Source organism: Thunnus thynnus, chromosome 18, assembly GCF_963924715.1.
Source record: "Thunnus thynnus chromosome 18, fThuThy2.1, whole genome shotgun sequence".
Classification (NCBI taxonomy): Eukaryota; Metazoa; Chordata; class Actinopteri; order Scombriformes; family Scombridae; genus Thunnus; species Thunnus thynnus.
In genome coordinates, this window is record NC_089534.1 from 4,537,995 (window position 1) to 4,562,032 (window position 24,038).

The 24,038-nt window shown below is 40.9% G+C and overlaps 1 protein-coding gene across 1 annotated transcript in view; it reads right to left on the reverse strand.

Moving 5' to 3' along the window:
* myt1la (myelin transcription factor 1-like, a) overlaps positions 1-24,038 on the reverse strand; it is a 77,172-nt gene that overhangs the window by 25,759 nt on the left and 27,375 nt on the right. Inside the window, exons 6-12 of the mRNA XM_067572337.1 lie at positions 16,286-16,824; positions 13,680-14,307; positions 12,460-12,875; positions 9,802-9,936; positions 6,627-6,717; positions 2,852-2,962; positions 960-1,180 (exon numbers count right to left, since the gene is read on the reverse strand). Coding sequence (XP_067428438.1) covers positions 960-1,180; positions 2,852-2,962; positions 6,627-6,717; positions 9,802-9,936; positions 12,460-12,875; positions 13,680-14,307; positions 16,286-16,824 — 2,141 coding nt within the window. The remainder of the gene's footprint in view (positions 1-959; positions 1,181-2,851; positions 2,963-6,626; positions 6,718-9,801; positions 9,937-12,459; positions 12,876-13,679; positions 14,308-16,285; positions 16,825-24,038) is intronic.

The window sequence follows — 24,038 nt, forward strand, 5'->3', positions numbered from 1 at the left end:
AAGACTGAATGTAACAAATTTTTTTCAGATAAATGATGACATGTCTGCTTTTTTTTGTTACATTTCATCTTACTTGTTAAAATTCCACTATTGTACCAGAGACGCAGCATCTTTGTATTTTTGCCACCTACTGTGACATATTTCTTTCTCTCAGGAAGTAAAAAAAAAACCCAAAAAGACACAAATAAATGATAAATGATAGTGACATAAATGATCTATTCCTGAAGGTAAGAAGCAGCACTGAGGAACTATGAATTCATGAAGTTTAAAGTTTAATTTAATAATAATTGTAGTCGCATTTGTGTCCGCCTGCTGAATGTAAGTCCAATATTCATTCTCTTTTAGCTCTAGTTTGGTCTCCACCAACTCCTGAGAAAAATATCTGTCTCTTTAGCTGCTAGATGTTCCACTTTCTTCACAAGCTAGTCTCTAACTTTATCTGTCTGCTGTTTCACATTACACAGAGTCATTTGATTCATTGTTAATATAGAAATATTGATTAGAGTAGGGCTGCTCTTAATGATTATTTTCATTATCATTTAATCCGTTGATTATTTTCTCGATTACTCAATTAGGTCTTTGGTCTTTAAAATCAGAAAATGGTGAAAAATGTCATGTCAGCACAAGATGCAACCTCAGATGTCTTGTTTTGACTCAACCAATAGTCCACAACCCAAAGATATTCAGTTTGTTGTCATAGAAACCAGAAAATATTCACATTTGAGAAGCTGGAATCAAAGAACTTTCGCATTTTTTCTTGACTGAAACAATGACTCCATTATCAAAATATTTGCAGATTAATTTTCTGTTGATTGACTATTAGAGCTCTAGATTAGAGCATCTTTCTCCAATGGGACATAAATGCAACATATAGCAGGGGTGCAGTGCAGGATTTTCCTCAGGAGCACTCTAAAGTCAGATCAAGAATGAACCATGATGTCTGCGTTTGTTTTTCTTACCGTCGTATCCCTTCGGAGAGGTGTCCCGCCCGTGGTGGGACTTGGTTGTTGGGCCTCTCTTTCCGTAGCCGCCATGCTGGCCATCGTAGCCGCTGTAGTCATAGCTGGTCTTGGAGTATTTCTCCAGCTCCTTGGCCAGGTTGGACCGCGGCGTGCTGGTGGGAACGTTGTTCTTGTAGCCACACTGAGGGATCTCCAGCTGCTTAACGAAACACATCGGTCTGAAAGGTAACCAGAGGCAAAAGAGACTGGGTTGGTGTATGGGGATTTCACTGCACCATTCAGCATCCCTGATTTAAGCAACAAAGGTTGATTAAAAAATATTTGAGATGTTTCCCACAGCCAGGGTGACATTGAACATGACAAGGTAAACACTGTGTTCATAGTGTATGCTGGAAATATGACTGCACCATTCGGCATCCAACATTGACTATCAGAGGGTTACCTGCGTGACAAAAAAACACTCTGGCTCAGAAGACAACCAGGTAGTGCAGGAGTGGAATGTCCGCATGCTGCTCATTTGACTGCATCATTTGGCATCCCTGCTTTATGTGATTATATGTAAAAGTAATCAAAACTGGGTTCCAAATCGTTGGAGTCAACCAACAAGAGCAGGGCTTCCGGGCAATTTGCCATCCCTTATTTATTTCACTGCAACAGTTAGCATTCGTACCTGAACTGAACATACCTGTGCTAGCTTCACGTGTGACTGAAATCTGTTCAGAATGCATTTTGGCTTCCCAGACAATCCAAAAAGAGAAGACACTGCACTGTTCGGCATCCTTGGCTTAAGAGACACAAAATGGGATCTATTCCCAAATCTTTTACCTTTTTGTGGAACATTCAAGGCCTGGCTGTTACTTTTACTGCACTGTTCAGAATTCCCAGTTTATTATCGCTCATATTAGGTTATCTGTGGCAGGAAGTGTGGGGATTCCACTGCACCATTTACCATCCCTGATTTAAGTTACATGGGTATATACAATCTACAGCTGTTTCCCAAACACAACACACAAATGCGATGAACAAGATGAGGCAGATGCTGTGTTAAAAGTAATGCTTAAATTTCAATGCACCATTTAGCATCCCTCTTTTCATATACAACAATAAGATGTTAAGTTGTAAGATAGAAACATATTCAAAAAACATCCAAATCTGGTTCCAAATCTTAGGAGACAACAACAATAGTATATTGTGTTTTATGCTAGTTTTTTATTGGCATCCCTTGTTGAAGAAAGCTACAATCTCCACTACACCGTCTGAGCATTCACAGTACATCAAGATGTAAAGCACTATTTTGCATCCTTGATTTAAGAGACACACAAAAACAGAATCTAAAGACATTTCCCAAAGCATGTTTGTCTTATAGAACATTGTCCAAGGCTGGGCTATTTGACTACTATTCAGGATCCCCAGTTCATGAAAGTTTGTGTGATGTGCACCATTCAGCATCCCAGATTTAAGTAACAACAATAAATATAATCTACAGCTGTTTCTCAAACCAACGATAGCAATGAATAAGACGAGGTAAGCACAGTTTTTATGATACATGCTTAGATTTCCGAGCACCATTCAGCATCCCTAATTAACATGTATCAATTAGCGGTTAAACTGCATGATATAACATATTCATTAAAGATAATTTAGTTAATTTCTGGGTTTCTTCTTATCATGGTAGAAAAGCTTGTGAGACATTTAGATCATTATGGAACAATAGAAGCCAAGAGAATAAAATCAGTCTTACTGTTAGTAACAACAACAACAATAAAATCAATAACAATGATCACATAGATAATCAGTCACGTATTGATCGACTGTGCAAATATATAAAATGAGAGGTCGAGGTTATTCTATCGTCGGTCTGACTGTGTGTAACCCTGCGGGGGCGTTACCTGAGTACACGATCTGACGTCTGATTGGTCTTACTGCCGCTGTCAGTCGTGTGGCTCTTCTCGTGGACCTTCGCCATCTTCTCTGCGGCAGCAATGGGACAGCCGGACAGACTGGGAGAGGGAGGAGGAGAGACAGCACACAGCCTGGTTACACACTGGACACACACACACACACACACACACACACACACACACAGTGACGCGCACACACACACACAGCATCTGGCCCTGAGTGAAGAGCGGATCAGCTGTCAGTCGCAGCAGTTCAGAATGAATTATGGATTTAAAGTGGCCTACTTTATGATGACTGCATGACTGGTTTACTAACTGATGGTTTGACTGGTTTACTGACTGACTTTTAAAGAAAGATGGTTTAATTGGTTTACTGGCAAACTGACTGGTTTACATGCTGATGGTTTGACTGGTTTACTAACTGACTAACTTTCAAAGACAGATGGTTTAACTGGTTCACTGGTTAACTCACAGGCTGAGGGTTTGACTGGTTTACTGAGTGACTGGGGGACTGGTTTACCAACGGATTGACTTTTAAAGACTGATGTAACTCATTTACTGGTTTACTTACAGACAGATGGTTAAACTGGTTTACTGGCTAACTAACTGACTGGTTTACATGCTGATGGTTTGATTGGTTTACTAACTGACTGGCTTTTAAAGACAAATGGTTTAATTGGTTCACTGGTTAACTCGCAAGCTGAGGGTTTGACTGGCTTACTGAGTGATGGTTTGCCTGGTTTACTGGCTACCTAACTGGTTAAGAGACTGGACGTTTGACTGGTTTACTGACTGACTTGCTTTCAAAGACAGATGGTTTAACTGGTTCACTGGTTAACTCACAAGCTGAGGGTTTGACTGGTTTACTGATTGATGGTTTGCCTGGTTTACTGGCTACATAACTGGTTGAGTGACTGGATGTTTGACTGGTTTACTGAGTGACTGGGGGACCAACGCATTGACTTTTAAAGACTGGTGCAACTCATTTACTGGTTTACTTACAGACTGATGGTCTGATGGGTTTATTAGCTAACTAACTGGCTAAGAGACTGGGTTGTTAGTTGTTGAGTGTCAGACTGCTTTATAACTGACTAATTTACCAACTGACTGGTTTACTAGCTCTCTGACTAACTGTATACTCACTGGTTTACCAACTGCTCAATAACAGACTTCTGAATGACTGCTTACTGTTTGCTTTGCAGGTTTCTAGAATAACTGGTTGCTAATTGATATATTGTCTTACTGACTGGTTTACAAACTGATCGATGTACAGACTGGGGGTTTGACTGGTGCACTAACAGAGGGTTTGAGTTGTTTACCACCTGATTGACTTTTAAAGACTGATGGTTTAACTGGTTTACTGGCTAAGTGGCTAAGTGATGGTTTGACTGGTTTGTTGACTAAACAGTCTGCTTGTTTGATTGACTGAGTTGACTGACTGTTTTATAAATGGACATGTTTACTGACCTGCAAACTACTGACTGATTTACCTGTTCTCAGACTGGGTACTCACTGGGTCAGTGACCCTTTACCAGTTGCTCACTTACAGACCACTTATTAATTAATTACTGTTTGGTTTGCAGGTTTACTGACCGTACTGTTTGAAAAACCATCTTACTAACATGTTAGGCACTGGTTTACTGGTTTACTGGTTTTCTGGTTAGAAGCTATGAGGGGAGTCCGACACCAACACTGTTTGTTTTCTTGAGTGATTTCGGAGTGTTTGTACTCTCATGCCCCACAAAACACCTCCATTTAACAAAAGTATTGCTTCACCCAAACTCCCAAGGATGAGCACTAATAGACATTAACGTCTAAATTTTTATTAAACTAATTTTATTGCTTTGTTCGGCTGTTACTTTCTGCTATTGCTTCCTCCGCTGCTCTTGTTCATAGAGGGGGGTATTATGGTCGCTCCCCACTCACTGCTATGCTGAGTTTGGTGGGGAGAACAAGGATGCACAAGGTTTGAGCCTACAATATAAAATATATATAAAAGCTAAAAAAAAGTGGACAGAAAAAGGGAAAAATGCCAGCTGCAGTGCATTTAGTCAGCATCTAAATTTCTAAGAAAAGTCAGTGTAGATGGGAAGGATGGTTATTTGTAAGTGTATGAGTTGTTGACATCTTGTTCCTGGTGTAAAGAGTAGTAATAGTAGGAGCAGTTTGTATTCAGAACTAAAACATCCTTCTTGTTCCTCTGTCTGTCACTCCGAGCAATTCCTCGTTACTTCATACATGCAGGAATGAAATATTGTTACCAACACACATGCAGTGCGCACACATTTAAAGGATGATAGGAGTGTCTAAAAAAATGTGTGACAGATCAGCACGGCGGCTGCTGCTGCTTCAGCTATGAAGGCGTTTCCATGGCGACTGCCAGACATGAAAGCTATGTGAGCTGGAAGCTAACAGTAGCTAAAGCTAGCTAGCTAGTGCTTTGTTTCCTCTCCCAACGGAGCTGTGCTACATAACACACCCTGCAGCCACGTCTGAGTGTGTGTGTGCGCGTGTGTGTGTGCGTGTGCGTGCATGCGTGCTTCTCTGTCTGCCAGCGCACGTGTGCTGCTGTCTGTGAGCTAATTTGTAAGTGTCTGACTGTAAGTGTGTGTGCGCGTGTGTGTGTGGATGTGCGAATATGTGTTCCAGTAAAACTGTGCATACAACAGTGTGTATGTCTGGGATCTCAGGCTGTGTGAGAAAACGAGTGTGAATCCTAATCACTTTACATAATTCAAAAATATGCATGTTGGTGTGTGTGTGTGTGTGTGTATTTGTGATTCTCTTCTCTGTCTGTTAAACAGCTGAACTGCTGATGTGACGCAGACACATTTTCAGCTCAAACAAGCCAAAATTTTAATTTAAGCCCCTTTCCCCCCCACATGCATCTAAACTTGAAAATGTTCCAGCATTTTTGCACTATGATGGTAAAAAAAAATTGAAGTTTCTAAGAAAGAAAATGTGTCTGTTTTTCTCTAAAAATGTTGGTAAATCTTTGGGATGAAAACTGCAATACTGGTATAAAAAAAAAAAAAAAAACACCTAACAAACAAGGATTTCACATATGATTTATGTTTTTTTTGTAAAACAACAAATCACAATCCAGGGTGCAATTTTTGCCTCTGATTGCTGCTCATCTTTCACCTGAACTATCCAAAGATTTGATGCATCAGCGCTGTGAGTCTCGACTGAAGACAAATACAATCAAGTCTAAAGTTTCTGGTGAAATCTGGTGAAAAATATTAAATTGTTATTGAAAGATTTTGCCTAAAAACATTATTAACAGCTGAGACAGAAAAAATGTTCAAATGTCAGTTCAGTGGTGAGTGTTTAGACCTGAAAAACCTGCATGAATAAGACTTGTCTTTAATGACTTGACTTGGATTTATCCAAAAAGACTTAAAAACAGCTCTTTGATGTTTCATTGTTAATGCGAAGCGCAACATTTCTTTCTCCACAAATGCTCAGAAGTTCTGAGAGGGGGATGAGTCACGTCAAGTTATCCCACAAAGTAAACTTGAGTCAACTTTTTTTTTTTTTTAATTTGTGTACATGATGTTCTGCCTCTGGAGATGTGGCTAAAAGCCAACATGGAAAACTAAAAACTGGGAAAGTGAAGCTTCACCTCATTAATCAGTTTGATCTCAAACTTCTTCCATAAACAACACACAGACGTACAGTATCTGTCCTGTAAATCAGCCACATTCACATGTCGGCGGTGTTATGCAGCTGTTAGCGGCCCGGCTCGAGGCCGCTCACTCACCTGCGATGAGAGTTCCTGTTGCTATTGACATGACCCCGTCCAGAACAGCCAGGAGTAGGGCACTTTAAAACATTTTCATACATGGCAAGGACTTTTGACAGACAGGAAAGGTGAGAAAGACAGCGAGGGTTAGGAGGAGACAGGAGAGTTACCGGGCGTTCAGCTACGACGGTTAGGCATGCACAGATTACAGCTGCACGACTGACACCACAACAAAAAAATTTCACAAAATGAGCACGAAGACAAAATATATTCAGCGCTATGAGAGGATTATGTATCAACAGCAGGAAGTAAACACCTGCAAACAATGTAATGAAAATTTGTTTTGTAAATTAGCAACATTTTCACTTTAAGGCACCTTGCAGGTTTTTGGTTTAAGATAATGAAAGAAAACATCAAAGTTTTTGTCAAAAGTTGCAGGTAATTTGTCGAAGTTGGAAGTAAATGTCTTTCCTCGATCTCCACGCACCTCGACGTTCAATTACAACTGCTTTCTGTTTCTACGGTGTCTGCTCCGTGTAATCCCTTCCTGCTGGGGAATCTACAATTCTTATTTGCATTTTGATCACTGTGCTCATTTCATGAAATTTCATGAGATGAAGATGTACCGGAAGCTAAAGTTTGTCATGCGATGTTAAAAATCTACTGATGACTCTGCAGATGGAAAAGGAACAACGTGTGGGAAGATAAACATACGGTGGATTATGATTTTGCATCAGAATGACTAAATATTGTGTTAGAGCTAAGCTTATGTATACCAAATATCTGTTTATAGGTTATATTAATTTACAGTGTAATATTAATGTATTTACAAGTTGAAAAAGCTTTTACATGCACACACACATCTTTTATGCTGTCTGCATGTATATTTTTATTTTTCATATTTTCCTGGTATTGCAGACTGCATAATATTGCATATTTTAGTGCATATGTTTTCATGTCACATGCACTCTGCAACATGTCATAATGCATAATTTTGTCAAAATGTTTTTCATCAGTGCATTCTGTTCCAACTGCAATAAAAAAAAAACCCTGGAATAATTAGGACTGGATGTGTTTTGTAAAATTGTGAAACTTCATTTAAACTTTTGGAAAACATTATCTTTATTACCATAAACTCAATTATAGTTTATCATTTTTTTACACTTGAAAATAGAAGAGTCTCTTGAAATTAATTGGACAAAACTGAGTCTTGGCTAAAATGCAGCAATTCTGCAGAGCGGTCACCGTGAGCCTGAAGAATACATAACTTATTATTTTTCTTTTATATTTTCAGTTATATACCATATATTGACACTATTACTATTTGCAGTATTTTTTAATTTGTATTCAAATCTGTTCTACTTTATATTCTTACAATTTGTATGTACAAAGCCCAGATTGCCCCACCAAGGTGAATTCACTTTATCTAATTTGAAATCACATAATACCTGTGAGTTTAGTGTACGTGATTAAAGCAGCATGTTCGGAGGTGTTCTCATGCAGGTTGTTTCGTGAGTTTTCACAGCCAGCGGGTGAATTAAACTGATTCTTCATGCTGTTCACGTAACATCAGCAACACAGACACTAAAACCAGACATCAGGCAAGCGTGATGAGGAGAAAGAAAATAAAGAAAAGGAGGACACGAAAACTAAAGCAAATAAAAAAAACCCACCAAACCTCTCTGGTGCCACAGTAAACATAACTTTTAACAGCTTCCATAGAATAAACTCTTAGCAGAAACAACAAAATATTCACTTCAACACTTCTGAAGTACTTTCAGTAGATAAAAAGTTCAAGATTATGTCTCATAACAAGTTATTTTGTACTAGAAAGAAGTGAAACTAGTTAAAAATCTGGTTTCAAAGTTCAGCAATCAGTGCTTGTCTTGAACTTTTCTCCTCCGATGGCTCAAAAAAAAGACGTCACAACTACCAATCGTCTGTTCTTCTAATTGTAATTTACAACACTGCAAATGAATTTATAATTGAGCAGTCAGGCTTCAGCTCCACCTGTTCTAACCAAGTCAAACCCACTATGTCTATAAAACACTTCCAACACACCAAAAACACAAATGTAGAGTCATGCAGGACAGATGCATGATGGTGGACAGCTAACATGCCCAACACTGTCCAACTTTCACTGCCACACAATCCATCCAACAAGTCATTTGAAGTCAGTATTAATTCATTCATTCATTCATTTTCTGAAATCAGGTGACATTATCACGACCTGACCAGTAAATAAACAAATTACAGTAAGAATTTATGGTCATGAAGTGAGTGATAATAACTTGTAGACAAATTTTAATTTCTTTTTTTTTTTTTACAGAGAAATAAAAGATTAATTAATTATGTCTTCGGAGCTACAAAGATTACACAGAGGCAGAAATAATTTTATTGCCATAATGGGAAGAATAGAGAAACCTCCCGTTATTTCGTCTTGGGGGTGTTCACACCCTTAAATTGCAAACAAACAGTTTTCAGCTCCTTTTAATTAGCTGAATTTACTGCCTTGGAGCTATTATTTGATTTTATTTCTCCAGCTGCGGTGGTTTCATAGACATTGTTCGACACTTCTGTGCTTGTTTTTGCCAAATGGGAGATATCATAGCTAAAAATATTCCAATATATCTCCAACTCAGAACTACATCTAGGAAACTGATGTGAAAGGTGCAAAATTCTCATCATTATGAGACACAATGAGCTTCATTTAGCCCAAAAATGACAAATGAAAGAAGGGAAACAATTTATGGCTACCACTACCATAAGAAAAATAATGCAAACTAGCCATCCTACGTTAGCCTAGCTAGCCTAGCTAACCCTGAAAGTTCAAACTAGTCTTACAAGCCGTATGTTATCAGTACAAACGTTAGCTACACTGCTGAATTATTTATTATTTATATTATTTATACATTGTTTATTGTAAATCTTACGCCAGAGTTCCCTCTTTGCCATATACGCTATTTAGCTAACATTGCTAGTTAGCTTAGCTCTGAGGTTGAACTCAAACAATTAGATTATTTCTGCCTCCAAAGCAGCTCCACTTCTAAGAAATGCTCATATAATTAAACTACAATCTACAACATCAAACTGCCAAAATGACTTGTCAGACTGTTCTTTATTTTTTTGAGTTTTTTCAAAGCTAGGTGTGTTTTTTTTAGGTGCAGCATAACATCCAGGCAGAGAGACCTACTCTCAGGCGGGACTCGGTCTTTGTGAGGACACCCGGACAGGCTGCGGTGGTGCGGGTACAGACCCGTCACGTGACCTGTCCCGTCGCAGCCTGGCGTCGGACACTTGCTCTCCTTCTTCTCGCCCCTGGAGGAATCTGGAAAGGACGGAGGAGATGAGAGGGAGGTGATGATGATGAAACAACAGGTCAACAGCAGCAGAGTGTCGACACAATCAGATGTTTTCTGGCACCAGGGGACCAGATGTGGGCCAGCTCTGACTATGTGTCTGCCAGATTCAGCTTGATTTTCGGGGTTCAGACTTGGGTCAATTTGGGCTGAGAATCAGCACCAATTAGCAGCACGCTGTCAGCTGGCTACTGTTGCTATGCCTCTCAGCTTTCCATTCTTATAATGGCAGCAGATTTACTACTTTAAATCTGCTTTAATTTTTCAAACAATGGGTCTTTGACTTCGCACTTAAGTGAGCAAAAGCAGCTTCTCATTTCTAGCCGGCGACCGTAAATCTTGTCGTCTGAAATGACCAGGAGATTAGTAGCTTGCTAATTAACACTAAAACTGTCTGATTTGTTGAAAAATCTGTCTCCAGCTTGTTTTTTCTTATTGTTTCCACCTGATTCGTTTTAAAATGAGAAACCTGTACAAGGATAATCATTTTAGTCACTTTTTAGGCAAATAGGCCAGAAAAAATGTTGTTTTTAGATTCTCAAATGTGATGATTTTATGGTTTTCTTTGTCACACATGACAGTTAAGTTAGTACCTTTTTTTTTTTGGTTTGTTTTGGACTGTTGAAGACAAAATAAAAGACAAAGTAAGACATTTAAAAATGTAACTTTGTACTCTGCAAAATTATAACAGGCATTTTCACTATTTTCAGACATTTTATAGACAAAATTAATCATTAGTCAGCCCTACGCTAAAGCTACATATCTTAGAGAGAAAGTATCCTCACCAGTTAATGATTCTTTTGTCCCGACCAACAGTCCACAACCCAAAGATATTCAGTTTATTATCAAAGAAGACTAAAGAAACCAGAAAATAAAGAAAATTATCTTAAAAAATGACTCAAAACGATTAATTGCCTTGCCTTATACCACCCTCCAAACTCTAAATACTGTAGTAAACATCACTCTTACTACAGCCTCATCCAAACCACTTCAACATGTTGAGAAATCCAAAGACTGACAGCCGTGGCTAGTTACGGTTGCTATGCTATGATTGGACAATCCCAGTTTTGCGGGTAGGGTTTGGCGAACAGTCAACTGACACCTGGAATTGGCCCAAGTATACTGTCCTTGGTCAGATTCAGATGCATCATAATGAAAACTTTCCCGTGGACTAATAAAAAACTTCCTGTGGGCTATCAAAGGCATCCTCTGTGCTAATGAAGCAGTCTGAGGCCCATCTGAGTGTGTTGTGAGGCTGATAACTGCATAGAGCCGGCTCCCTCCCAGCGGTGGTGGGGTTGTATTTGACTGGATTTAGAGAAATAGGCCGCAGATAGCGTCCCACAGATGAGATTTGCTCTCCTAACGGGCCGTGCAGATTGCCATTACTCATGCCTGACAAGCGAGCCGTCTGATGTTCCCACACCGGCCTATTTTAACAACATAAGCTGCTGTCAGTAGAAAACCATGCATCTGCAAAAAAAAAAAAAAACTGTGTTGGTCCTGAATGCAGAAAATGAGTGGCCATTATCTCATTGGCGGCCATGTACAGCATTTCTACAGTAACACAATGGGGTTTTAACAGGTTTTAAGAGCCCAGGGGTCAGAAAACTCATTCAACCCAGCAATGTGCACTGAAATGTTCAAATAAGGAAGTACAAAGATGGATATTTAGGTTACAGTTATGTGTTTTTTTCCCTGCTACAGTACCGATAGCCTCCGGCTGCTGCAGTATTGAGGGTTATAATAAGTCAAGCAGAAAAGATAAACTTCCTCCCTGCTGACCAGGTGTCAAATTATTGAAGCAAGAGCTGATTCAGGTCAAATATGATGCAAAGGGGGTGATGCGAATTTGACAGAATTTGTAGAGGAAACATAATCAGATGATGACTTTGTGAATACAGTTCAGTTTTCAGGTTGTTTTGTTGTAGAGAACAAACATGTTTTTATCATCTACTGTGTGAACTATTCTGTGAAGATACAGTTTTATAGCTAATTTATTACCAAGATGTGTAAGTTTTGCTGCTAATCTTACAAGAAAATGATTTTGTTCAGGTGCTGTGAACACTTATTGATGTGTAGAGCTACAGAGGACTGACTGACTGAAGTAAATTTGCCTCTGGAAGACCAGCCGACGTGGTAAAAATAGTCCTGGCATGAAAAAAAAAACCTCCCAGACTCCCAGTTTTTCTTTTGTAGATGTGAAACATCTGAGTGTAGGACCACGTGGATGAAGAAACAGATTACAGATAAGATTAAATGTATTTCATAACATCACACGTGTGCCGCTCAAAACGGCAGCGAGAGGCGACTGAAAAATGTAAACTTCCATCAGAGACAACGCAGGAAAGACTTTAAGTTGATGTTAGAGAGGATTTTCCAGAGTTTTAATTTGAATAAACGTACAGTACAAGTGTGAAACTTCAACCTGCTGCTGAACACAGACCGATAATGAGACAGTGAGGGTCAGTATGTGGGTTTTTGCTGCCTACCTTTAGGGTAGTACGCCCTCTTCAACCCGTCGTGATGCATTCTGGACTTGCGCTCTTCGGCGGTGGTGCTCAGCCTCGGGTTATGTTCGCCGTGGCCGCGATGATGATGGTGATCCCGCCGGGGCATCGTATGCTCCGAGGCCATCCGGTCCCTCATGACCTTGGCCCTCTCTGATTCCAGGGCGATGGCCTTCTCAAGCAGCGACAGGTTTCCCTTGGCCATGTCGAAGGTCTCGTCCGAGCGGTCGGAGGCCACCGATGTCGTGTCTTCGTCGCCTTCTTGGCTGCAGCTGGTCGGATAACCTCTGGACGCCGGACTCAGCTGCTCCTCTAGTTTCATCAAGTTCGCCATGTCGGAGTAGCTGCGCTCCAGGCACCTGGGCTCATCTGGCATACCCTGCAGGCAGCTGTCATACCTGGGAGGTAAGTACGATAAGAAATGACCACCAGTAGCTGGCAAAATAACGGGAAAACTGTGGCTGCTGAGTCGAGGTTGTCCAGCAATTTGCAAATGTTCAAATCAGTTCTTGGCGCCTGGAGAAATAACGGTTTGGAGGATCTACTCAATCACTAACAGAGTGAAGTTTGGTGCAGTTTTGCAGGTTGTAAAAGCAGCAGTTCCGCCATTTAGTGTGCTGTCTGCAAACGCTGTCAATGACACTTTGCGCTACACTGAAGCTGATAATCTATAAGGGGCCATCAGACATGCTTGTCAGATGGTCCAAACCCCCTCCCCCTCCCCCTCCCCCCCTCCCCACACACACACCTTCCCGACAGCTAATTAGGGAGGACTGCGCAGGGCCGTTCATGTAACTTTCCAACACTGACAAGCTGACATTCACACTCACCTCACGTTGTGTTTGGTCAGCTGTGCAGAGGTGAGAAATAAGCCAGCATTTGAACTTCTCACACTAGCTGTCCTTTTTCATTCATTATTTCTGTCACTTTTAGTGTGAACAACCGAGTGCAACACCGTACAGGAGAGACTGTCTGAAAATATGCACCGTTATCCCTGTATTTAAACAATAATATATCTCACCATCCCCCCATCACTTCTCTATGACAGTCAGCTCCTCACTCTCTGGAAGAATTATAAACACATTTGATCTCCGACCAGTTCTGATCGACCATAAATCAATCATAAAGTTACTTGAACCTTTAATATCACACCAATGTGGATAGAAAACATGATGGCAGGACTGAGGACGGAGCTCTCGTACCTGTTCAGGTGATGCACCATCTGCGGGTCCATTGGGTTTTGTTGTTGGTGATGGAGGGCGTGCAGGGCGGGGCGATCGGACGGCTGCGTCTCGCTCAGTTTCCGAGCCAGATCAAAGCACTGATTCCTCAGACACTCCAGACTGCTGAGACACACCTCCTCCTCGCTTTCGTCTCCCTGAACTCTGACCCCCACGCCGGGCCGCCCGTTGGCGTGGCAGCCGTCTTCCACCATGGCGCCTTCCGGGTAACCGTCCTCAGGTAGCATGGCGCCGTGGCCCTGCGCCAGAAGCTTCAGGGAGTCCACCGTCTCCCTGACCACGTCGCTGTCCAGGTCCACGCTCAGTTCGCCTTTTCTGTCGCCTTGCTCGCTGCCATCGTCCTCCTCGTCGTCTTCGTCCTCCCCGGCGCTGTTGGAGGAGTTGCTGTTCATCTCGGACTCGGTCATGGCCTGGTAGGCGGCGTCTTCTGCGATCTTGCCCAGGTTGAGAAGCGACTTGGCGACCAACTCGTCGTAGTTCTCGTAATCCTCTCCGGTGCCGTTGCCGGCGCTGATGGTGCAGCTGTTGTTGTTGTCGTCCTTTTGAATTGGAATGAGCTTTGATTGTCCACTGGGTTTGTAGTGGTTCTCTGCTGGCAGGAAAGAAAGAAACAACAACTCTCAGGCTTTGCAGCGTTTGGGCATCAAAACACAAAACCCATTTCACATCACAGACAATCATTTTACCAGTCTGGAGAGTTTCAGTATTTTGCACTATAAACAACATAAACAGTAGGTAATTGGTCAAAAATGAAAGAGGAAAGGGATTCATTTTGTAGATAATATAACTATCTGTTGTTTTATAGCATCAAAATCCAGAAGATGAAAAGGAAATGAAGCCTCTAATAAACTCAGCAATACTGATGAACCCAGTTTCTTCTCATATAATCCTGAATACATTAGCTGCATCCCGCCCAATTATGATCTACTGTTTACTCACAAAAAACATACAACCCAGAGCTGTGCAGAGCAGCGCCGCTCTCCCCGCTAAGCCTTCGCTGTTGATTTTGGGGACAGAGACGGCGAATGAGAGCAGAGAAATTGAAAAGGGAGGCGTGTGAGGTGCTCCGATTCGGGAGCCATAAATATCCTCAGGAGGAGAAGCCGAGGCAGAGCGCATGTGACACGTCCGCCGAGACGAGGAGGCGAAACGGGGAGGGGAGGGGAGGGTGGTAGTTAATAACTCAGCAGAGCTCCTCTCCCGATTATTCGTGAAGCGCTGTCAGAAGCGATTGAGGACACGAGGGGTGTGAGGAGGAGGAAGGGGGGGGGGGGGGTGTTGAGGGAAATGTGGCAGGAGGGAGAGCGCAGAGCGTCTGGTCTACCAGAGATTCGCCTCAGCAGCTCTCATCACTTCCTCCTCTCCCACTGCAGACCTGGAACAGCATGCAAACCAAGACCAGACACCAGTTTGACCCAGAACAGGGCCTGAATATGAGACCCTTTCAGAAATGCAATCTGTAGCATTGCTGGGTTCACCTGCCTGTTTAAGTAATTATCTTTTGGCTTTCGTACAAAGGTTTCTTTTATGGAAATGTTCCATGTTGACTCTGTTCAAACATGACTGGACTTACAGAATCAATCCTATAACAGAAGATATTTGGTGTCCAGATATCGTCCTCACAAAGAAAACATTGTCAGGAGTTTGCTAAAACAATTAAAATGACCTATGTTTACATTTAAAGGGGACGTATTGTAGAAAGGGAGATTTCCATTTATTTTTTGATTATAAAGCAGGTCTAGGTGCTAAATTAATGCTGTGAAAGTATCAAAACTCTCAGTCCACAGAGAAATGCACAAAGCCCATATTCAGAAACTATCCAGAAACTGTGACTTTAAACGAGTCGTTTGGACTTCCTTAAAGTTGTGATGTCACAACTGTACACTCAGCGTTTCCCCCGCCCCTCCTGACAGAAACAAAATATGTTTATTTAGCTTATTTACCTCATTTATGTGAGTGTGTGAGTCTCTACTGTGTTTTGCTGCCATTTATAGTCGTACTAGTTTCTCTCCTCTGCTCTCTGTGTTCTACGATCCGTTACCTGCGGTTGGTCTGGACGTGCGTCACTCAGAAAAACAGCCAATCAGAAGAGAGCCCGTTTCAGGCTGATGAGTGAGATAGATGGGCTGCATCCATGGGCTTGTTTTGTAAATAAACCACGAAAATTAAACTATTAAACTAGGGGAAAGGGGCTTAATTTGACCTCTTTAAAGAGTGACCTCTTGTGGCCGCTGTGTGAATTGGCTGCAACGGTTCATCAATTAATCAATTAGCCCTTCGAAAGAAAAATAATTGGCAACCATTTTGATAATCAGCCAGTTTTTCAAGCATGAATCTCAAACATTTTCCTTGTTTTAACACTGAAGTAAAGTTTTGTCTGACCGAAATTAGACTGTTGATGTTTTCTGACGTTTTCAATTGATCAATTGATTCATCGATTAATCAAGAAAATGATGCCGTAATTACAGTATAAGTGACTGAATCACTGGAGTAACATTTTAATATCTGCTAAATAAAATAATGGAATGATGGAAAACACTGAGAAAATGCAGAAACAGCGAACTCACCCTGCTGACGATTCTGCTCCTCCTCTTCCTCTTCATCCTCCTCTTGCTCGTCTTCCTCTACCTCATCCTCCTGCTCCTCCTCATCATCACCATCCCCGTCTTCCACTTCCTCCTCCTCCTCGTCCATCCCGGCTTCCATCTCGGCCCGCTCTCCTCCCATCGTCGCGTCGGCCCTCTCCACCTCTACCTCCTCCTCCTCTTCTTCCTCTTCCTCCTCCTCCTCCTCCTCTTCCCCTTGCTCCTCGTTGTCTTCCGAGAACTCGTCCTCGACGTCTCCGTCTTCTTCCTCATCTCCTCTCTCCCCTTCCTCTTCTTCTTCCTCCTCCTCCTCTATTACTTCCCCCTGCTCCTTCCCCTCCTCCCCTACCTCCATGGCTTCGTTATCATAGTTGGTGTAAGAGCCAACGCCCTCCTCCTCCTCCTCCTCCTCCTCCTCCTCACCCGGGCAGGAGGTGAGGAAGGGCCTCCTCTTGGCAGCCGGCTCCAGCGGCTGTTTTTCCAGAGCCTTCCTCTTCTTGGCCAGCGGGCAGCCGTAGACACTGAGGAGAGACATAAGAGATATATAAAGATCAGCGGCCATCTTCCTCGTTTGATCATTCATGCAATTTTATCTTAAACTTTATAAATATTTTCCAAAACACTAAAAATTGCTTTGACGTGCTTGTGTCACGATTCATGTGCAGACGCTGGCCTTAACTTCTGGCCCTTTCCGCCCCTAACTGGAGCTGACTCTCATCCCAAATCCAGTTCACACCCTGAAAACCGAGCCAAATTGCTCACATTTGATCCTACCGAGCCAGAACACATCTGAGCGTGCCAACGCTCAGCCGTAATCAGCTGAACTTGGCTGGCCTTCCCCAACTAGCAAGTAGTTGATATTGACAAAAGATCACAGCGTATATGGATGAACATTGAGTTCAACCTCTGCTCGGTGTGGAAGCCCAGTTTTATGTTTCATTTTTCTCATGATCACGACGTAATAATTTAAGGAACACGTCAACCAAACTGCTCTGTACGATCATTAGACTCTGATGTAATTATCGATCTGTTCTTCTCTTTATATACATTATGCACTGAGCTAATGTTGCTAATGTTGCACTATTTTGGCAGGTTGTATACAAGGGATTAATGTATATTACTGTTTTTACTGTTGTCAGCAGGTACTTCTAGTTCAGTTGTAGCATCGAGAGGCTTTTTAATGTTAATCGTTTGATGTTAAATATTAGATAGAGAGAATACCCTGAGCGTTACCATGACGATGCTGTCAAAACGGTTGCATTAGAGGTCAAAACTAAAGCAACACTTGTAGTGTATAGAACAACTTTATTGTTTCAGCTTGTTGTTGTTTTATATTCTACAAATGTTGCTGCAGTTTTGACCTTTTTAGACTTTCTTCTCTTCTCTGTGCATCTTGGAGGTAAAGTTGTGCCAGAAACACCAACTCTGCTTCTACAAAATGCATTAAAGATATTTACGCCATGTGTGATGTCATGTTTTGTGTTGTCTTATTGCAAGTGAAAGCAACAGCGTTATGTATAAAAAGGCCAAAAAGTACCATTTTATAATGTAAACAACACAGTTTTCAGTTATTTTGTGAATTATTTGTGATTGGTAATTGTTTTGTGTTCACAATTAAGAAGTTAGAAAAAAAGCAGATTACTGTGAAGATCAAAATAATGATTCAAAATAAGATATATGACCAAAAAACATAGAAATATGAGCTTATGAGCTTTCTAACAGCAAAAAAAACAACATGGAGGTCTTGTGTTTCATGTTGAGTTGTCACAAAAACAAGTGAATGTAACGTCAGTCTGCAGTGTTGAGAGATGTTTTCTAGCTCACAGCAAAATGTCTTTCTGCACAGAAACGTTATTAAAAAAACACCACGATGAGCATCATGAGAAGAAATGGCTCTGTGTGTAAAAGGTTAAAGGTCAAAGTGCTGTGACTACCACCGCTGTTCAGACACTGCAGTGGATTTCCACTCGCTCTCATCGAGGAGGAGAATCCGCCTCTAAAAAAAAACAGCGCTTATTCAACCAGGGCCTCAATTACGCAAATCCCATAATAGTCATTAACTGTTGGGAAAATTCTGCTTTAATTGCTCCAAAACAGCAAGCACAATTATTCACGGCTTTAATGTGGATTTTAGGAAATCAATTAGTCCATTTCCATATGAAAGAGTGTATTTCGTGTTTGCAGGGCAAACTAGAGGAGGTGACGTTGCTTTTTTCTGATTGAAAACTACTGTGTGTTTGTCTGAACCTGCGAGAAAAAAAAAAAAACCTTTTAATCAAATAGTCAAACACACAATACAGGAAAAACCCAAATCAGATAACAGAAACAATTTACACCTTCCTTCCGGGGGGAAGAATCTCCTCGCAAAGCAGGATTATATAACACCCGACGTCGAAAACATTGTTAGAATCCAGTTTAGAAAAACAAAGGATGATTTACACCTTTTGGTTCTTACAACTGGTACCCTAAAACCATGACCAGATGGAAGATGGCGAGCCAGAACAGCCTTCCTAAGCTTATTATAGACGTCAGAGAGCTGAACCTGGAATATTCCAGTAATTTTATTGGACACTTTGACGAGACTGTTTAATCTATTTTTGATGGACAGGCTGAACTGAACCACAATGCAAAAAAGATAAAACATATTCAGCGAATCTGCAATTAAATGGAGTCATCATGGATCCACCAACGCTAAACCATACACACGCTAAAAACACCCAGTACATAATGTTCCTATGCATTTATATTGTTATTATATTATTCAAAAAAATGTATATGAGAACACAAATGGATTATTTTTACACTTATTCACTCATTGTACTCATACGTATAAACACTGATCTTTCTGTTTCTTGGTAAAAAAAAATTCCCTATAATCTAATTAAAATATAATTACATGAATATGTTCACGGTTTGGCAACACTTGTAGGAAACGCCAGTGAAGCTATTTTTAAATTCAAATTTGAACGGAGACGGAGAGAGAAAAGAAACTGCTAGTAAGTCCTTTTCATTCAGCATATAACACTGCAGTGTGTATTCCTCCCAGATAACACACACACACACACACACACACTTCCCCTTAAATGATCCCTCTATCTTTTACCTTATTGGCTGTCAGGCTGCCAGCTTGCCTGTATATATATATATATATGTGTGTGTGTGTGTGTGCGTGCGCGTGTGACCTCAGACACCTTGCTGTCTCCCGTCAATTAAAATTCCGGTGGTAATTAAAACATATCAGAAACGAGGGAATGCTGCAGACAAGGGCGAGAGACTATGCATGGTAATTATGTTGAGGAAGAGAGAGAGAGAGGGAGAGGAGGGGTTTGAATGACTGGTCTCTCATCATATTTCCTCCTCTCACTGAGCTGATCTGCTGCAGTCTGATGTGATGCACTGTGATTGATTACTGGTTGAAATTATGATTGATCATCATTTATTGGTTGTCTTTGTGTAAGACCTTGACCTGAAATGATCCTAATGAGGATCAGATGAAACACAAGTATTCATGATGTGAGCAATAATACACTCACTAGGTGTGCTGATATACAAGATCCACTTCACATTGTAGCTTTTCCTCCTCTGAGTCCATTAATGTCTTATTGCAGACAAAACAAACAGATTTTTTGTTGCAGTACCACAGTTGGCCACTGGGGACAAATTAGCAGCAAGGCTATGTAGCGACACCATATCCACCTATCTTAATTTGGACACCTGGGGCCAGAAAACTCATGATTTTAAAAAGTAGTCCATCGATTTAGCATTTCATTCCTATAAAATTGCGCCTACATTACCCATGATGCAACTCAACATGATTCACTCAACTGTACAGATTCGGATGTCTTATGCTAGTTGCGGCTAATGTAGCGTGGAGCTGCTAGCCTCCAGCAGAGATGAGGAGCAGCTACAGAGTCTTCAGCCCGAACCGACGCTGACTCAAGTGACATCACTTGAGTCAATTTAACAGATTTTCACATTCAACTTGTTTCATATACGCAGTAGATTTCCCCAACACCTGAAAATACACTTTGATGTGTAAAATCAGTGGCGTTCTTCTTTAAATATGTGTCGGCACAAAGACAGAAATATGCATCTTTTCATCAGATTGATAAAGTTGTGCAAACTCATCGTCTTGTTTCATAAATGTTGTGGATATTGTGGAACTGAGTACATGTGCAGAAGCCTCATATTCGCCACATGTAACCATGTAAACCATCATCTGCGGTGATATATCAATCATCACTGTCATTAAACATCTGAAACATAATCAGCTTATAGTTCTCATATTGACAGACCTTAAAAAGTGCATCAAAATTATGGATAAGATGAAAAAAAATGTGTCTTTAAATGCACCAGATTTCAAAATCCGAATACAAATTAGTGTTTTTTTTGCGTAGGAGTCCATTATTGTCTCTTATACCATGTTCATATACCAAACGAACAAAGAGAGACGGTGTTTAAATCATCTTTTGTGTTTCAAAGTGTGTCTGTTGTTAGTTTAACCAATGATTAGGTCAGTTTCACCAGTCACTTAACAGCTGTCAGAGCCAGAAGCATCAGTACTGTTGCTACGGTTACCTGCAGTTTAATATACCTTGAGTATTTATTTAGACCAGAACTTTGTTTGACGCCTGTTTAACACCTGTCAGCTGCTGTCAGAAACAGGTTTGTTCTGCAGCTGCAGTGCAAAGTCGACCACTAAAGCGAGACATAAATCTGAAGTTTTGTTTTCCTATCTCTATAAAAGTATCTGTTTTTTATTAATGAATATCAGCTGAATTACTGCTGGATTTAATTTGCCAAAAAATGATTTAGATTAAAAAGTTACTTTAATATTATCGCATTAAAAAGAAACTGTGAATACTGTGTGTCAAAGAAGAGAGTGATACAGGCGACAGGAATATCAGCTGCAGTGTGATAATTACATCTAGGTATGTGTGGTTAGGTGGGATCATTGCCCCCGGCAACGCCACACAACGACATCACCGTGGCAACGCTTTAGTGCCAACAGTGGCAGGATGGGGGGGGGGGGGGGGGGTTGGAGGGAGTTTAGACGGGGAATGTATAAGAGACTGGGTGGTGGCAGTGAGGCAAGGGTGAGGAGGGGGGGGGGAGGGGGTAATGTGGGCGACACAATGTTCACATCCTATACTAGCGGTTGCCATGGGAGACAGGCTGCATCCCTCCTGGTCTTCATACTGCAGCATCCGCACGGTGCTGTCGCCATGGTGACATCCTCCAGAGAGAGAGAGAGAGAGAGAGAGAGAGAGAGAGGTAAAGTGAAAGAGAGAGAGACAAAGAAAGGTGGGGGAGGAAGAAAGAAACGGGGGGGGGGTTGAGAGACTTTGAACCTTACTGCCCCCCCCCAACCCCCAACTCATTCAGTACCACAGACACTACTAACTGTGTCACTGCCTCAAGAAGTTATGAATCCCATCACGGGGATGTACAGAAATGTTGTGATTGGCCCCTGAAACCTCAAAGCAGAAGGTCGGGTTTAACCAATAAGATTACAAATCGTCATGTTTAGGTTAAAGGAGAAAGCTGATTTAAAGGACCTGTTCACAATTTCTCAAAACAATAGTCAATAGCCGAAATGAGCATCGTTTTTTCTTGCCATATTCATTCCTCCTGTTCTTATCAGCCATTAGAAGATCCCTTCATAAGTCCTCCTTCTGTGCAAAAATGTATTAAAAGTTTATCCGAAGCTAATATGAAGCTTCAGCATCCAAATGAGTCAAATCAAGTAGATATCTTTCAACGTTACAGTCTTTTTAGTGCCTAAGTCCCTCTTTTTGTTACTATACTTCCACCTGCAGCTCAACAGGGAAATACTGTCCGAGGAAACACAAAGAGGGAATTTGATGCTAAAAAGACTGTAAATGTGTCAGATATCCACTTGATATGACTAACTCAGACTGCTGAAGCTGAATATAAGCTTCACATCAACTTTTAAATGACTGTGTGGACACACTGTGGATTTTAGCCTCCATCACTTACATTGAAAGCACATTTGAAGGATCTTTTAATAGCCAGTATGAACAGGAGGAATGATTACAGCGAGGAAAACCTCTTTCACCGTTCATATGGACACCTGACACACTTGAAAAATTGTGAACCCATCCTTTAAATGTCAATGAATCCCATGAAAAGACCTGGCGGAGTCCCTTTTTTCCTCATATAATTCAAATTGTGCAATTAACGAGATTGTCCTCCTAAGAAAAATGACACAATAGGTCATAAATGCCAGTAGCACAAGACAACCTATATTTAAGTTTAAGTGACAGATGCCATCATTGTGACAAATCCTGCATACGGAGGAGGTCGGGATGGATGGGTGGTTCAACAAACCCGCTTTCCAACCACAAGTCATGACCGTTTTTTAAAAACAATGATATGATACATGATCTACAATCGTCCTCTAACCTTATCCCCGTGGTTATTATTGTAGCCATGACGATAAAGGTCGCCCAATCTTAAGGAAGTATGAACTTTAAACCACACCACATGTTTCTCTAACCTTATCAAAGGGATCATTTTAACCCAAACCATGATCTTTCCTTAAACCTAACCAGACCTCAACCACAGCGCTGTCACATCATAAAACATCATTATTTGTTAACAGTGTGCAGGAAATGTCCCCTTTAAAATGTCAAATAACACCTAAAATTCAAACATCTGTATCAATTTAGGTACATGTAATACATCAGATCATTATGTTGTGTATATCTTCATCACTGAATTTTAAACATTGTTGCATTTAAAAATAAAATTATCAAATACAATATATATATTTCCTCTAGATTATACAAAGAGTAATGAGAAAAAAATCTATGATTCATGCAGAGGTCAGAAGTTTAAATTATTAAATAAATTTTGAAATTTAATTTCAGATGGACTTGAAGGATTATGGGCCCTATTTTAATAGCTGAAGTGCAACAACAAGCAGCAGCGTAATGTGCCAAAGGGCAGAGTGAAGATGAATGTAGATCAGCTGGTGTGGTGATTATTAAATACTCTCTCAGCCAATCACATCACTGCTCTCATAGCTCTGAGACAGCTGAGCCAATCACAGTTAAACGTGATGACGAAAGCTTTTCTTCAGGAAATAACTGGATGGTTCAGAGCGTCACGACATGAACACACGTCACCAAAAAATCTGCAGCCAAAGACAGACGGAGTAGTTGTTTTTATCAGTTAGTTACTATAATAACGATAGAAACAAAGAATAAAAAAATTGATTCAGTGAAGCCGTTTATATGATTATATCAGACCGATGCTATTTCAGCAATAATTATAATGTATCTGACCTTGTACATGGTCACATTTAGTAATTAATGTTACACAACAGCGTTTACACTGCAATGTGTTTTAAGGATAAAACATGAGACACTGCTTTTGCTAAAAAGAAAGTAGGAAAAGAGGCTGATGAGCGACGCGACTTCATAAAAAAGCAGAATATGGAGTTATAACCGACCGGTCTGATGTGTGTAGAGGTGTGTGTGGTTATACTGTATCAGCCTGATGTCATCAGACGATTTACTGGAGGTAAACACAGTGAACGGTCATGTGTAGAAGCTGAAGAAGAAGCTTTTCATACAGTATAAAGCAGATGTGGACGACAGATACTGTAAGAATCACTCACATTCATTTATAGATCAAGATCAAGACTTTCCTGCTTTAATCACATTCAATGTTATTTTCTGTGCAGATTTTGGTTGGAGAATGTTCAATT